The 17307-nt window shown below is 48.6% G+C and overlaps 1 protein-coding gene across 1 annotated transcript in view; it reads left to right on the plus strand.

The window, feature by feature from the left end:
* Window positions 1-17307, plus strand: part of LOC142254963 (tesmin-like) — a 115912-nt gene that overhangs the window by 90790 nt on the left and 7815 nt on the right. The window contains exons 10-12 of the mRNA XM_075326367.1: window positions 10906-11008; window positions 12649-12786; window positions 16229-16338. Coding sequence (XP_075182482.1) covers window positions 10906-11008; window positions 12649-12786; window positions 16229-16338 — 351 coding nt within the window. The remainder of the gene's footprint in view (window positions 1-10905; window positions 11009-12648; window positions 12787-16228; window positions 16339-17307) is intronic.

Genomic DNA, 17307 nt, shown 5'->3' on the forward strand with positions numbered 1-17307 from the left:
TATTGGCTTTCCTCCTTCTTGCTTTTGCACTAAAACTGGTGAGCCAGTGATCCCACTGGGGGTGTATAGCCAGAAGGGGAGGGGCCTTACACTTTTTAGTGTAATTGCTTTGTGTGGCCTCCGGAGGCAGTGCTATACACCCAATCATCTGGGTCTCCCAATAGGAGCTAGAAGAAAAGGAATTTACGGTAAGTAACAAAATTCCCTTCTTTTGCCATCAGGCACAATCCAGCAAAAACATGAAAAAAATGCATCCGGCGTTTGTTGCCACCGGATGTGGTTTTTTTCCCTCATAGACTTCTATTAGCGCCGGATTGTGCCGGATAGATTTGCGTTCCATCCAGCTTTCGCCGAATACGACAAAATTTACTTGTTCGGCCGCCGGATGGAACGTTGATGGGAACGTTTTTTGTCTACGGCTTTTTTTATAATGGAAGCCTAAGGGCGCCGGATTCGTCGTCATCCGTCATATGCCGGAAACCAACGATGGATCCGTTTTCTTCATCGTTCCTTATGGGAGACCCAGACCATGGGTGTATAGCTTCTGCCTCCGGAGGACACACAAAGTACTACACTCAAACGTGTAGCTCCTCCCTCCTAGCATATACACCCCCTGGTAGCCAGTCCTAGCCAGTTTCAATGCTTTGTGTTCAGGAGGTCACACACACACACATGCATTCTCTGATTTTTGATTTTTTTGGATTTCAAAGATTTGGAAGAAAAGCGGGTCCAGCCTGGACTCCCGGCATGTCCCTTCTCACCCCACTGTGTCGGCGGTGCTGTTAAGGTTGATTTTCCAAGGCTGGAGCCTTCACATGCCGCGCTCCTTCACCATCCCCTGGGGCTCTGGCTTGAAGTGGGAGCCATCACGGTTCTCACTGCTTTGCAGGAGACCGGTCTCCATCCGCAGCCCTTTCAGGATTCTGCCGGACGAGCGCTCACCTCCCAGGGACCTGGCACCTGCGTCTCACAAGCTAAGTACTGAGAAGTTTTTACCACAGAAAGTGGTCTTTCCAGGGGTCCCTTGTACTTTATTTATTGGGGAGAGTGTGTTATCTGACTGTGTTAACATTTCCGGCCGGTTCTCCAGTTTTCACTGGAGAACCGCGCCGATGGTGCCTGCACGCTGGCCGCATGTTTAAATCTAGGCCCCGGCTTCGCCTGAGGCCTAGTTTCAGTTTTCACTGCCCCTGCATGTCAGTCATGCAGAGGGACAGTGCGGCTCCGCCCAGCGGCTGTTCAGCACAGGGAACGGACACTCCTCACTGAGGAAGGATTCCCTCCCCTGTCTACCTCATTTGCCCGCTCTCAGAGTAGGCCCCGCCCCCTCTCCTCGCTCCGGTCGCCATTTTCTCAGCGTTCTCAGTGTCTGCATAGGCACAGAGATTCCACATTGTGACAAATGGGGGCCTGGGCTGGGGGTCTGGAGGGCACAGAAGTGTATGTTAAACGGTCTGGCAAGCCACAACCTCCGGTTGTGCAGCTGCTTATATTCTCTGTTTATATACTCTGCTGGGGGTCATTCTGGACAGAGCCCCCACTTCTGCAGCATGTCTCACATCAGAGCAAGGCTGCAAGGCTGTTCTTAATATGCACTGCATGTAGACTCGTACTGCCTGTACCGAGCACATAAAAACAGTGGTCCCTCAGCCTGGAGGCTCATCAGTGGTCCCTCCAGCTGCTCCGACTCCGGTGGCTGAACCCTCGGTTTGGGTAGAATCCGCTCTTCCAGGGGACAGCGGTCCCGGACTCTGCTGAGCATGCATTAGCCCCCTTCTCAGGGCGCTTCTGCTGCTACGGCTCGCTCAGCAAAGCTCACATGGTCTCAGACCCCGTCCTCCTAAAACGGAGACGCAGGGTCCCCTGTCCTTCCCCGTCCCGCAGCTCTGATTCACGAGCTGACTCTCTTGACGGGGAGGATGTCTTACTAGGGGCTCGGACACTACTTCATGTACCATTGATCTGTCCGAAGGTGATGCAGATGCTAATGATTTGATTACGTCCATTATACTTGTACTGGACCTCCATCCGCCTGTATCAGGGGAGCATCCCCCTCTGGCAGAAAGGCATAAATATACCTTAAAGAGAACAAGGAGTGTGTTCCTTAACCACTCCAGTTTTCAGCCCACTGTGACCAAGCCCAGAGCTTGTCCTGACAGACGCTCCCAAAGCGTGGTTCTGATGACTGTTTCCCCCTTCCACCAGAGGTGGTCAAGGAGTGGGCTCATTCACCAAGGGTGGTCCCTCCGGTGTCTAGACTTTCAGCCCGGATAGTTGTATCAGTGGCTGACGGCACCGCTCTATGGATCCCACTGTACATTAATTCTGTACTGGACCTCAATCCGCCAGAGTTTACCTTGCCTAAGAGAACGAGGAGTGTGTTCCTTAACCGCTCCAGTTTTCAGGCCACTGACCAAGCCCAGGGTCTGCTCTGACAAACGCTTCCCAAAGCGTGGTTCTGATGACAGTTTTCCCTTTCCACCAGTGGTGGTCAATGAGTGGGCTCATTCACCAAAGGTGGCTCAGCCCGGACCGTTGTATCAGTGGCTGATGGCTCCTCACTTAAGGTTTTGCTGTCCGCCAGGTTGTCCTTCTGGCCAAATCTGTATGGAGGCGGCAGGGGCCTCGTTCTCCTCAGCTTTTGCAGCAGTGCGGGCTTTCAAAGCCATCTCTGCTTCTCTAGAGGAGATGCATTCCCTCACAGGGACTCTATGCCCGAAATGGTTGCCTTAACTTCCAGACTTCAGTCTTTTCATCCTATGCCATGTCTGCCATGCTGGAGACTCTCACCGCACTGCGGTGGCCTCGACTAATTTCCTCGCTATCCGCAGGCTCCTGTGGCTTCGGAAGTGGAAGGCAGATGCTTCTAAAGAAGTTCCTTGCTGTGCTCCCCTTTGCTGGGACCAGACTATTCGGGAACAACTGTATGAAATTATTAAGGAAGCTCTTGGCGGGAAGAGTTCTTCCATGCCACAAACCTAAACCAGAAACCTGTCCAGGGCAGGAATCAGTCGAGGTTTCATTCTTTTCGTTCCTCCATCTGATCGTTCTCTAAGCCCTCGGCCTCGTCCACTAGCTCAGCCGTAAACCCAAATGGCGCACGAAGCCGCGTCCTCAGAGGACCGCAGGAGATGCTGCCACTAAGTCAGCCTCCTCCTGGCTATCTGGTCACGCCAGCAACGTCCTTGGTCGGTGGCAGGCTCTCCCACTTTGGCGACGTATGGTTTTAACACGTCTCCGATCAGTGGATGCGGGATTCCATCTCCCACGGCTACAGGATAGAATTCTATCCAGGCCGCCAAACAGATTTTTTCTGTCAACTCCCCCCTGCTCCAAGGCCGCCGCCTTCTCACAGGCCATGGCATTCTTGCAGGCCAATGGAGTAATTGTACCGGTTCCCGACTGGGAACGGTTCTGAGATTTCTGCTTAAATCTATTCCTAGTCCCCGAAGAGGGCGGTGCCTTCCGACCTGGATCTCAAGCTTCTCAAGCATGTTCAGGTGCGGCATTTTCGCATGGAGTCTCGGCGATCAATCAATGACCCAAGGAGATTCCCTAGCATCCATCGACATCAGAGATGCCAATCTGCATGTGCCAATCGCAGTTTCACACCAGCGTTGGCTAAGTTTTGCAATCGGAGTGGTCCAATTCGTGGCTCTTCCCTTGGGGTTAGCCACGGCCCCTCGAGTATTCTCAAGGTCGGGACAGCTGTGATTGTGGTCCTGCACCTCTAGGGGTTGGCAGTGATCCTTTTGCCCTGGACGGCCTTCTAGGCTGGCCTTCATCCAGTGCACACTGTTAGTGGAGTGCCTCGCTCACTCTCACCACTCTAACCAATTCGGGTGGCTTGTCATTCTGTCCAAGTCCACTCTAACTTCGACCCAGAAGTTCACGTATCCAGGGACGCAATTCGAGACTCTCTCGGCACTTGTGAAGCGGCCCTTAGTCAAACAGCAGTCCCTCCGCTGGCGGTCGACGTCGTTCCATCAGGCACCTAATACAGGTGCTGGATCAGATGGTGGCGTCAATGGAAGCGATTCCCTTGCCCAGTTCCACCTGCGTCCTCTGCGGCTGGATATTTTCCGCTGTTGGAACAAGCGGACTTCCTCCTTCCACGGGGTGGTGGCTTCGCCACAGACCAGGGGCTCGTTTCAGTGGTGGCTTCGGCCCCTCTGTCTCAGGGACGCTCCTTCCTGGCCCCGTCCCGGGTGATCCTCACCAGGCTGCTATTCTATCCGGCTGGGGAGCAGTATATCTCCATCATGGAGCGCAGGGCACTTGGACTCTGTCCGAATCAGCCCTCTGGATCAATGTGCTGGAAATCAGAGCTGTGTTTCTAGCTCTCTAAGCCTTTCACCATCTGTTGGCGGCTAGGCACATTCGAGTCCAGTCAGACAACGCGACAGCGTTTGCCTACATCAACCTCCAGGGCGGGACACTCAGCCGCCTGGCAATGTTGGAGGCTCAACGCATTCTTCAGTGGACAAAGGACTCCTAGTCCACCATATCCGCAGCCCACATCCCAGACGTGGAAAACTGTGAGGCAGATTATCTCAGCCGTCCAACCGTGGTCCACGATCCTCAGGTTTTTGCGGCAGACGCACTGGTTCAAGTTTGGTCCCAGCTTCGTCTGTCTTACGTGTTTCTCCCTCTAGCTCTTGCCCAGAGTCCTGCGCAAGATCAGTAAGGAGGGCCGTCGGGTCATTCTCATACTCCAGACTGACCCAGGCAAGCTTGGTACCCTGACCTGCTCCATCTGTCCGTAGAGTTGCCATGGCATCTTCCGGACCGTCCAGACCTTCTCTCAAAAGGTCCGTTTTTCCGCCAGAATTCTGCGGCTCTCAGATTGACGGCGTGGCTCTTGAGTCCTGGATCTTGACGACTTCTGGTATCCCTCCTGAAGTCATCTCCACTATGATTCGAGCTCCGAAGTGTCCTTTGGCCTTTTGGCCTTGCCGACCCTCCTGTCCCTTCTACAGTCCGGTCTACAGCTAGGACTATCCCTCAATTCCCTTAAGGGACAGGTCTCGGCTCTGTCAGTGTTGTGCCAGCGGCGTATCGCCCGGCTGGCTCAGGTGCGCTTCTTCATGCAAGGCGCATCTCACATCATTCCGCCTTACCGGCGGCCTTTGGAGCCCTGGGACCTTAATCCGGTCCTCACGGCTTCCGGAAACCCCCCTTTGAGCCTCTTAGGGAGGTTTCTTTGTTTCGTCTTTAACAGAAAGTGGTCTTTCTAGTGGCCATAATTTCCGTCAAGAGAGTCTCTGTTTTGGCTGCACTCTCTTCGGAGTCACCCCCTTTTTTGGTTTTTCATCAAGACAAGGTGGTTCTCCGTCCGACTCCGGACTTTCTCCCTAAGGTGGTTGCTGCTTCCACCTTAACTGGGGCATTTTCCTTGCCTTCCTTTTGTCCGGCTCCTGTTCATCGCTTTGAAAAAGCGTTGCATATCCTGGATCTGGTGCGGGCGCTCCGGATCTATGTGTCTCGCACCGCTGTTCTTAGGCGGTGCACCTCTCTTTTGTGCTGACCAGTGGTCAGCGTAAGGGCCTCTCGGCATCTAAGCCGACCCTGGCTCGTTGGATTAGGTCGGCCATTTCCGATGCCTACCAGTGTACTCAAGTGCCTCCCCCGCCGGGGATCAAGGCACACTTGACCAGAGCTGTCGGTGCCTCTTGGGCTTTCAGGCACCAGGCTACGGCTCAGCAGGTCTGTCAGACTGCCACTTGGATTAGTCTGCATACCTTTTCGAAGCACTACCCAGTGCATGCTCATGCTTCGGCAGATGCGGGCTTGGGCAGACGCATCCTTCAGGAGGCTGTCGCCCATTTGTGAAGTTAGGTTTCGCCTACTTCTCAGTTTTTCTGTTTATTCCCACCCATGGACTGCTTTAGAACGTCCCATGGTCTGGGTCTCCCATAAGGAACGATGAAGAAAAAGAGAATTTTGTTACTTACCATAAATTCTTTTTCTTATAGTTCCGACATGGGAGACCCAGCACCCTCCCTATTGCCTGTTGGCAGGTTTCTTGTTCCGTGTGTTTTCACCGGCTGTTGTTGTTGTAGACAGAGGTTCCGGTTGTTCCGGGTTTTACTCTGTCTCTACTTGTGGGTGGATGTCCTCCTTCAGCTTTTGCACGAAACTGGCTAGGACTGGCTACCAGAGGGTGTATATGTTAGGAGGGAGGAGCTACACGTTTGAGTGTAGTACTTTGTGTGTCCTCCGGAGGCAGAAGCTATACACCCATGGTCTGGGTCTCCCATGTCGGAACTATAAGAAAAAGAATTTACGGTAAGTAACAAAATTCTCTTTTTTTGTTTCTGGGCATGGCCAGACGTTGTGTAAATAGTCTCTCTCTCTGTCGATGTGTCGGTCGGTCCGTCGGTCTCTCTCTCTGTCGGTCGGTCTCTCCCTCCCTCCTTTTATACTCACCGATCATGGGCGCGGCGTTGCACAGCTGTCACACTGCTCTGGCGGCTTTTCCTCTTTTTAAAATGCCGGCTGCTCATTATTCTATCTCGTATTCCCTGCTTCCTCCACCCAACGGTGCCTATGATTGGTTGCAGTCAGACATGCCCCCACGCTGAGTGACTGCTGTCTCGCTGCAACGAATCACAGCCGACGGTGGGCGTGTCTATATAGTGCAGTAAAATAAATAAATAATTTAAAAAAAACGACGTGCGGTCCCCCCCAATTTTGATATAGCCAAGGTAAAGCCACACGGCTGAAGGCTGGTATTCTCAGGATAGGGAGCCCCACGTTATGGGGATCCCCCCAGCCTAAAAATATCAGCCAGCATCTGCCCGTTATTGCCACATCCATTAGATGCGAAGTCCCGGGACTCTACCCGGCTCATCCCTAATTGCCCTGGTGCGGTGGCAATCGGGGTAATAAGAAATTAATGGCAGCCCATAGCTGCCACTAAGTCCTAGGTTAATCATGGCAGGCGTCTATGACACACCCGCAATGATTAACCTGTAAGTGAAAGTAAATAAACACATACACCCAAAAAATCCTTTATTTGAAATAAAAGACCAAAAACACCCTCTTACACCACTTTATTAACCCCCAAATACCCCTCCAGGTCCGACGTAATCCACACGAGATCTCACGACGCTTTCAGCTCGGCTACATTGGAAGCTGATAGGAGCAGCAATAGAACACCGCTGCTCCTGTGAGCTCCACGCAGCAACTGAAGTGAGTAGCGTTGTCAGCGGTGACGTCACTCAGGTAGTGCCGGTGTGTGTGCGGTGATGATGGGTGCAGTAGTATTTGCATGTGTGAGGTGATGATCAGTAGTGCCGGGGTGTGCGGTGATGATGGGGCGGTAGAGCCTGCTTATGTGCAGTGATGATGGGGGCGGTAGTGTCTGCGTGTGTGCGGTGATGATGGGGTGCGGTAGTACCGGTGTGTGCAGTGATGATGGGGGTGGTAGTGCCGGGGTTTGCGGTGATGATGGGGCGGTAGTGCCTGCTTATGTGCAATGATGATGGGGGCGGTAGTGCCGGTGTGTCAAGTGATGATGGGTGCGGTAGTGCCGATGTGTGCAGTGATGATGGGGGCAGTAGTCCCGGTTTGGGCAGTGATGATGGGGGTGGTAGTGCCGGTGTGTGCGGTGATGATGGGGGTGGTATTTCCGGTGTGTGCAGTGATGATGGGTGCGGTAGTGTCGGGGTGTGTGCGGTGATGATGGGATCTCTCTCTCTCGGCATGAAAAAGGAAAAAAAAACACAACAAATTTGTTTTTTGTTGGATCCGTCGCATCAGTTTTTACACAATCTGCGACGGATCCGTTGCATCAGGCACATGCCGGATTGTGCCTGATGACAAAAAAAACTGATGTGTGAAAGCAGCCTTATTCTACTTATGATCGTGTCTGGTCAGTAATGAATTTTCCTGTGAGACGATGGGTGGAACTTAGAGATGAACAAATCACTTTACAGGAACCCTTCATACGTCCTCTTACCTGCCGACGTCCCTGGTACCCCTTCAGATTAGTAGGCATGCGTCACACCGCAAGAATGACAGCAATGATAATTTGTACACCAGCCCTACAAATTAGGATAGGCGCAGAGCCTTGTTCCATTAGACCTTTGGTCATTCCGGTCTTGTCTTCATTCACAGATGATTGGTCCTCTTCACACCATGGTTCCTGATGTATTTTCAGCACTCGCTAGGTCTCCCAACATAATGACATAAAGGCCCAATGCATGTTATGACATCGTAAAGCCAAGTAGGCACCGCAGGCCCTGAAGACCCAACTGGAACTCTGGAGTGAAAAAGACTAGTGGTTTGTGAATGGAGACCAGAGTGAAATGACCAAGCGGGTAGTTGTACAGACAAAGTGATGCGTGATGAGGGCATTATTCTTTTTTTTTTTTCTTTACTCTTTTTCCACTCCCTTTGAATACAGCAAAATTGGCAGCTGATCAGCCAACATTTTGCTGGATCAAATAGTGAAAAAATTCAGATTTTGTAAATTCTGATTTATTTTTTTTTTGTGAAATTCAAAGTTAATTTTAATTACACATCTAAGGGGTACTTTGCACACTAAGACATCGCAAGCCGATGGTAGCGATGACGAGCGCGATAGTCCCCGCCCCCGTCGCAGCTGCGATATCTTGTGATAGCTGCCGTAGCAAACATTATCGCTACGGCAGCGTCACATGCACTTACCTGCCCTGCGACGTCGCTCTGGCCGGAGAACCGCCTCCTTCCTAAGGGGGCGGGTCGTGTGGCGTCACAGCGACGTCACACGGCAGGCGGCCAATAGAAGCAGAGGGGCGGAGATGAGCGGGACGTAAACATCCCGCCCACCTCCTTCCTTGCTCATTGCAGCCGAGACACTGGTAAGGCGATGTTCCTCGCTCCTGCAGCTTCACACACAGCGATCATACGATTTCGACGCTTTTGCGCTAGTTAATCGTAGTAAAAAGGATTCACATACTCCGATGTCGACAGTGACGCCGGATGTGCGTCACTTTCGATTTGACCCCACCGACATCGCACCTCCGATGTCGCAGTGTGCAAAGTACCCCTAAGTGTGAATTTGATATGATCATATCTAAAGCCTCATCTAGACATTTTGTTCTTCACCTGTTCCCATTAAAATTTATGGTGTATTCACAAGTTTATTTTTTTGTGAACCATGTGTCTGCAAAAAAAAAAATCTAATTTTTGGGTTGGAGTAAAGGCCACTTTACACGCTGCGATATCAGTACCAATATCGCTAGCGTGGGTACCTGACCCCATCTGTTTTGCGACACGGGCAAATCGCTGCCCGTGCCGCACAACATCGCCCAGACCCGTCACACTACTTACCTGCCCGGCGACGTCGCTGTGACCGGCGAACCGCCTCCTTTCTAAGGGGGCGGTTCGTTTAGCGTCACAGCGACGTCACAGCTGCGTCACTGAACCGCCGCCCAATAGAAGCGGAGGCGCGGAGATGAGCGGGACGTAACATCCCGCCCACCTCCTTCCTTCCGCATAGCGGCCGGGAGGCAGGTAAGGAGAGGTTCCTCGTTCCTGCAGTGTCACACGGAGCGATGTGTGCTGCCGCAGGAACGAGGAACAACCTCGTTACTGTTGCAGTAACGATTTTTGAGAATGGACCCCCATGTCACCGATGAGCGATTTTGCACATTTTTGCAACGATGCAAAATCGGCCATAGGTGTCACACGCAACGGCATCGCTAATGCGGCCGGATGTACGTCACCAATTCCGTGACCCCAACGAGTTCGCATTAGCGATGTCGTAGCATCTAAAGCCCCCCTTTAGGTTACGGTTCCGTGAAAATCATGGACTTTACATGGATGACATCAGTGGGCTGTCTGTGTGCTGTCCATCATTAACATTTGAAAGAATATAGGGGTGTTTTGTCATTTATAAGTGAAAATCAAAAGTGATACACTGATGGTAAAAACTGAAACACTGACCAAACACTGATGAAACTCCGATGAAAACCACACATTTTATGCATGTATGAAAGCGCACTGACTTCTCAATGAGGCCTAATATTTATTTACTATGTTTAGGTCTGCACTCGAATTTATCCATTTGGCTTCTCCCACTGCTCATAGTGAGCATGGATGCCTATAAGATTAATGTGCACATACAAGTTTAAAATGGATAGGTTTAGGCATATAACCAATACATGGCATGTCTTATGCAACATGTGTTCATGAGTTTTATACATTTGCAATCAGAATCGGTCTGGCTACCGGAGGAACCTCCAGTAATATCAGTCCTGGCTGCGGGTTCCTGCGTTGCACTCCAGAGCTTTCACCTGAGCTCCGGAGTGCTGCCTGGACTGAACTCAGGGTTTGCAGGACTGAACCGCGAGCACCGACTGATTCCATGGCGATTGCGGGTCAGTTCATGTCACAGCTGTGGACAGGCCAGGCTGAACTCCGGAGCTCAGGTGAGAGTTTCGGAGCTCAGCCCAGCTTGTCCGCAACTGTCATGAACTGAACTGCAATTTCCGTGGAATCAGTCGGCACTCGCGGTTCAGTCCTGTAAACCCTGAGTTCAATTCAGGCTGCACTCCGGAGCTCAGGTGAGAGCTCCGGAGTTCAGTGCAGGTAACCGCAGCCAGGACTGGTATTACTGGTAGTTCCTCCAGTAGCCACTCCGACAATGTTTGCAATAAACAAATTTCTATAATCTGTAAGCATAAAATTCTTTTTCTTACACCACCTGTACTTTATTTCTAATGTCCACCTGTGGGGGTTAGGTACTCAATATTTTACGGTTTGCTTCAGCACCCTTGAGATGGTGTCATGGCCTTTAGGTGGAGTTAGCCTTTAAATGTTACTACTACCATTCTGTGTTTAGTGATGAGATGTGCAGCTATACAGTAAAGGTTTTATATTCTTATATAACATCATTTTTTCTTATATCCCACACAGTTATTGTGAGTGCTTCGCAAATGGTGAATATTGCAGTGGTTGCAACTGTAATAACTGTTACAACAATGTATACCATGAGTATGAACGGTTCAAGGCTGTAACGGTAAGACAACACCACTAACAGAGCAAAATTTGTGTACCTAAGGTTACATTCACACTTCCGTTGTTTTGCTTCCGTCAGGTCCATCGTTGCGAAGCAAAGACAGATCCGTCGTTTTTTAGATGTCAACTGACGCGACAGACGTGTTATTTCACAGGATTCCGTTCACAGGAATCCTGTGAAAAAACTGATTTGTTGCGTCCATTACAAACGTTGTGCGGCCGTTTATTGACGGATCCGTCGTGATCCGTTTTTGCTTGGAACAGCCCAATGGGTGTGCCAGACATGCTGGGCATGCTCAGTAGAGCATGACGGAATCCAGCAGCATAGACATCTATTAAAGCTTTTTACGGATGGCGACGGACACCTGTGGAGTGCGTTTTTTGGCGTTCAAAAATTTTTACATTCAGCTTTGCGCCCGCCTGAGAGTCAGTAAACGACTGATCTGTCACGCGGCGGATGCAACGGAGGGCCATGAGTCACAACCCGTTGCTAATAGAAGCCTATGGGGAAAAAACGGATTCCTGCAAAATATTTTGCAGGATACCGTAATTCCTCAAGGCGACAGATTGCGACAGAAGCAAAACAACAGAAATGTGAACATAGCCTAATAAACAAGCTCATTTCCATGGCTTCTGGGCTTCTAGTGTGTCTTTTGGCAAGACGCCATTTCCGTGCTGTGATATTTTTTTTTTTTTACAGCAGTGTGAACATGTCTTTACCATGTGCACAAGGCCTTAATCTTTGCAGCTAGATATTTATACTCCTACTAGCTGTACTACTCGGCTTCGCCCGGGTTAATAACTGCTGTTAACAAAATAGAATGTATTAACATTCCTGGGATAGAATGTATAAATACAATATATTAATGCCCTGGATAGTAACTGTCTCTCTGTTTCTCTCCCATCCTCTGTCTGTCTCCCCCTCTGTATATATCTCCCTGTCTCTCTCTCTATCTTTGTCTGTCTGTCTCTTTCCCTGTCTCTCTCTCTTTGTCTGTCTGTCTCTTTCCCTGTCTGTCTCTGACGGTCTCTGTCTCTTTCTCCGTCTGTCTCAATCTCTTTCCTTGTCTGTCTATCTCTGTCACTTTCCCTGTCTGTCTCTTTCCCTCTCTTTCTCTGTTTGTCTCTTTCCCTCTCTTTCCCTGTCTGTCTGTTTCCCTGTGTCTGTCTCTGTCTCTTTGTCTGTCTCTTTACCTGTCTGTGTCTGTCTCCTAACCTGTCTCTCTCTTTCCCTCTTTTTTCCTGTCAGTCTGTCTCTTTGTCTGTGTCTGTCTCTTACCCTGTCTATGTCTTTCTCTTTCCCTGTCTGTGTCTGTCTCTTTCCCTGGCTGCATTGTGACACGCCAACATTCCATATAAGGGCGTGGCTGCGCATTCTTCTGAAGTTCTGACTGCACTGTGGCTCCCAGCTCCATTCGCTTTAATGGAGGCAGTTTTTTTGGTGAATAACTGTAAAGAGCGGGGTTAAAATTTCCCCTCAAAACATAGCCTATGACGCTCTCGGGGTCCAGAAGTGTTGGTGTGCAAAATTTTGTGGCTGTAGCTGCGATGGTGCGGATGCCAATCCCGGACATACACACACATACATACACACATTCAGCTTTATATATTAGATATCTATTTTTTTTCTAATTGTTCCAGGTGTATCTAAATAAAAATCCAGAAGCTTTCCAACCTAAGATTGGATTGTCCAAAACTGGTGATGTCAAACCTAGACACACAAAAGGATGCAACTGCAAAAGATCTGGGTGTCTTAAAAATTACTGTGAATGTTATGAGGTTAGTAAAGTTTAAGGTTTGTGATTAACAGGGTTCAATATTATCAACAAAATCGAAAGAACGGAAGTGCCCTAATTTGTAATAGAAGACCTGCACCTGTAAGCTGACAGAACGGACAGTATTGATTGTGTACATTCAGTGTGTGCATGAAGAAAGTTTATGATCTTATCATTTCTGCACGACAGGATTTATAATTTTTATTCAAAGAGAACTTTTCATCAGGATTTTGTACCCCAAACTAATGGCATGTATGTAATGGCTCAATGCGTAATTGTCACATACATGCTTCTCAGCAAGTGATGCAGGGTGTGACTACATTCAGGGGTACTTTGCACACTACGACATTGCAGGTGCGATGTCGGTGGGGGTCAAATCAAAAGTGACGCACATCCGGCGTCGCTATCGACATTGGAGTGTGTAAATCGTTTTTGATACGATTAACGAGCGCAAAAGCGTCGAAATCGTATCATCGGTGTAGCGTCGGTCATTTCCATAATTTCGGAAGGACCGATGTTACTCTGTTGTTCCTCGTTCCTGCGGCAGCACATATCATTGTGTATGAAGCCGCAGGAGCGAGGAACATCTCCTACCTGCGTCCCGGCTGCAATGAGGAAGGAAGGAGGTGGGCAGGATGTTTACGTCCCGCTCATCTCCGCCCCTCCGCTTCTACTTGTTGCCTACCGTGTAACGTTGCTGTGACGCCGCACGACCCGCCCCCTTAGGAAGGAGGCGAGTCACCAGCCAGAGCGTCGTCGCAGGGCAGGTAAGTGCATGTGACGCTGCCGTAGTGATAATGTTCGCTATGGCAGCTATCACAAGATATCGCTGCTGCGACGGTGGCGGGGACTATCGCGCTCGGCATCGCAGCAATCTGCTTGCGATGTCGTAGTGTGCAAAGTACCCCTAACTCTGTCTTGTACGAAACCTCCATTATAGACAGAAAATTTACCATAAACCAAACCGGAACACAGTCCACACACTCCAGATACAAATATGCTACCAATATTCATCAAACAGGGTGATGATTCCTGAAAATACACACAGCTGTCCGACAGTCAAATAGTTACACACTCTGTGAAAGGGTTCGGTTCTTCTAGCGTATAGCTTCCAATCTGAGAGCATTGGAAGTGATATGCTAATGATCCTCTGCTGCGAGCGTCAGCCGAGGGTCAAGCGACTTGCGATCACATCACAGGTCTGGAGAAGATGGAGGGAGCACTTTCTCCCCATCTCCTCCACTGCCTGTATCTACGTATATCGCACTGCACTCGGATTACATGTGAGTGCAGTGCGATGTTTCACACACTCCCATAGACTTGCATGGGGGTGCGTGAGTCGAGACTCGCTGGAAAACGCAGTATGCTGCAATTCATTCCGCATGCCGCTATTGCATGAGAAATCAGTCGCAGATGGACACTGCCCCATAGTTTTGCACTGGTGCAAGTGCAATCCGATGTTTTATCAGATTGTACTTGCCATGAAAATCGCAAGTGGAACTGAACCCAAAGTCTATAAATCCTTGAGCATACAGGATCAATCTTATTAAAGTTTTAATCTTCAATATAAAAGTTCAGTACTTATAACAAAATGAATGAAAAGAGAAAAATAAGGTGACACACAACAAAAAGGAGAAATGGCAGAAGGACAACTATAGACAGAAACATTTAGGTGTTTCTGTTTCCTTGAGGGTTGGGAAGGAGTATGGATCACACTCAGCGCAGATGACCCCCAACATGTGAACACCTTGTTTAACCCATCTTATTATATCACTAGACCTGAGCTCAAGTTTCCAGGTTTGCTTATATTTTAATAGGATAATAGCAAGTCTGTAACCAGACCATAGGCTAAAAAGGAGTTGGAGTACACTGCATATTAAATAGCTCTGATTCTTCCATCCCTCCTTGCTTATAGTCAACGGGGGATGGACAGTTTGGATGCTTAGGACTATTTCCCCAACTTTTAAAGCTCAGATTCTCTGACTCAAGGTGTCAAGAATGACACTTTCAGTTGTCTCAGCGATAACCCCCTCTGTTTTTGAGTTTCTGTTAGCCTCCTAACCTACAAATTTTAGGACAGAGTTAACCATGTCAATGTCAAACTTATCTGTTACGGTCATCTCCCTGTTTTTGGAGACGATTGACAGCTTTAAGACTGGAGCCTCTCATCTCAATCTGGGACTCTACATTTACTGTAAATGTTTTGGGTTTTTTTTTGTTCTGAAACAATGTCAGTTTTGCTGCTAACAGCTTTCCAGCAGTGCAGCTCAGCTGCAGCTGCTCTATAGTTATGCCCATTTGTGTTTAAGTAGCTAGGTTTCCCAGCAATCCTTGCTGATTATACAAAACCTTTTTTATTGTGGCCGCCTGGGTGGAAGGTGCTGCTGTGGATTCGTCCTTATATCTTATCTTCTACCTTTTGGTTGTTTATCCCCTGTTTGTTTCACCTACCCTCTTGCCTTATTAGTGCAGCCGTGGGTCTAGTGAACCTCACCCCCCTCTCACTAGTCAGGGCATTTATAGGGTCTCAGGGTGCTGCTCTGCGACAGTTGTGGAGACTGTATAGTAACTGGCTAGGAGAGTAGGGATATTTACAGATGAGGATAGGAGGTGTCCAATCTACCCTCTCACTAGCACCAGGGCCCACCATTGTAATTGTATTCTCGGTGTCGTCACCCCTTGTTTGTGCTGTTGTTGTGTGTCGAAAATAGCAAAATGAATTTCTACAAAAAATGTAAGGATTTTCTGTAAGGGAAAATATAATATTTGGAATATAACATTAGAATAATGTCACGCTACAAGAGTGTCGAGCGCGTTCCGACCAATTGATGTCTGGCGCACAACTAAGTTGTGCGCCAGATATCAATTGGTCGGAACGCGCTCGACACTCTTGTAGCGTGACATTATCCTAATGTTATATTCCAAACATATTTTCCCTTACAGAAAATCCTTACATTTCTTGTAGAAATTCATTTTGCTATTTTCGAGAGATTCATAGTTTAAATTGTATGCTAATGAGTTGCAATGCATTGGGGTTGGACATTGCACTAGAAGCTCTCCTGCCCTCTTTCCCCATTGCCTGCCTGCTGCTTACCTCTTGTCTCTGACCTGTCAGTCAGCATTGATACCAATGTAGTCGATATAGCCTACCACCAGTGATTGACTGCAGTGGTCACGTGCTCTGTAGTCATGACTTCACTGTAAACATAGGGCAGCAGCGAAAGATGCAGGAGAAGGTGAATAAAGTTCTGTTTGTTATTTTTAACCTTCCAAGCCTGGGGCGTAAAAGAAATAATTATTGGAAAACCTCTTTAATCCCTAGTGCGGCTATCCTGCTGTACTGGTAATGTCTCTGGCTCTACAGTATCAATTCAGATTATACGCAGAGTGATGCCCATGAATTAAGTTACTTTGTAAGAATAGTTTCTTTGTCTCATTTATTATAGGCTAAAATATTGTGCTCCACTATATGTAAATGTATCGCATGTAAAAATTATGAAGAGAGCCCTGACCGCAAATATCTTAGGAATAAGCAGCAGTATGCAGATACAGAGAGGTACGATAATACTGTATCACATGTACCATATATATGTAGCAGGAGCCACATCAGGTCTGGGAATATCTTTTAAATAATGTGCATTTTCCTAACGTATAGTTCACATTTAGGCTATGTGTCCACGAGAGAATGTTGCTGCGGATTTTTGTGCCTCAAAATCCGCAGCTTTCCCCCAGAATCCGCACCTTAGCATAGCTGCGGATTTGACGCGGATTTCGTTGCGGATTTTGTCCATTGTACTCTAATGTGTTTCTGAATAAAGCTTTGACTGTTTTGAAGGCAAAAAAAGTCTTTGTGTCATGACGCATCTATAAGGGATAAGCAGGTTATCCTGCAGAAACACCTCCCCGTACTATATCTCCCTAAATAAAGACGAGAACCACGACTTTATTGCAGGAATGGCCACAGTTTTATTTTACCGTATATATGTATACCAAAACTCGTGGCCCAACATGCCACTCAATTGTTCAACTTAACCTTATACATATATACCCGTATAACCAGAAACACCGATAGATCCGTCCGAGAGGCAAACCATCATTCCTAACCCCCCGGCCGTAACCTCCAAACCGGCCCAGAGGACCACCTCGGCCGTGATCACCCGGCCCAAGGTGAGGGGTAACAACGTTCCATCGTTAATTACCCCTACCCAGAACCTGCGGGACCTCCGCCCACAAGTTCCCATCCACTCCGAAGCCACTCCCCTTGAGCGACTTCGTACCAAACAACCGACTGTCGGTACTCCCAACCTCTCAGACGGACCTATCACCCCGCTGTGACAACAATAGATTAGCAACTCAACCTTGTATTCACCTTTATTCCTTTTTTTTTTTTTTTTACATTTTTTTTTTTTTTTTTAAAAAACCATCACCGTTTCACTTTTTTTTTTTTTTTTTTTTTATAAACATATACATAAAAATTATATATCAGGGCGGGCGGGTGGGACACAGAGATCAAGCGACGAAAGGG

This window comes from Anomaloglossus baeobatrachus, chromosome 10, assembly GCF_048569485.1.
Source record: "Anomaloglossus baeobatrachus isolate aAnoBae1 chromosome 10, aAnoBae1.hap1, whole genome shotgun sequence".
In the NCBI taxonomy this organism is placed as follows: domain Eukaryota; kingdom Metazoa; phylum Chordata; class Amphibia; order Anura; family Aromobatidae; genus Anomaloglossus; species Anomaloglossus baeobatrachus.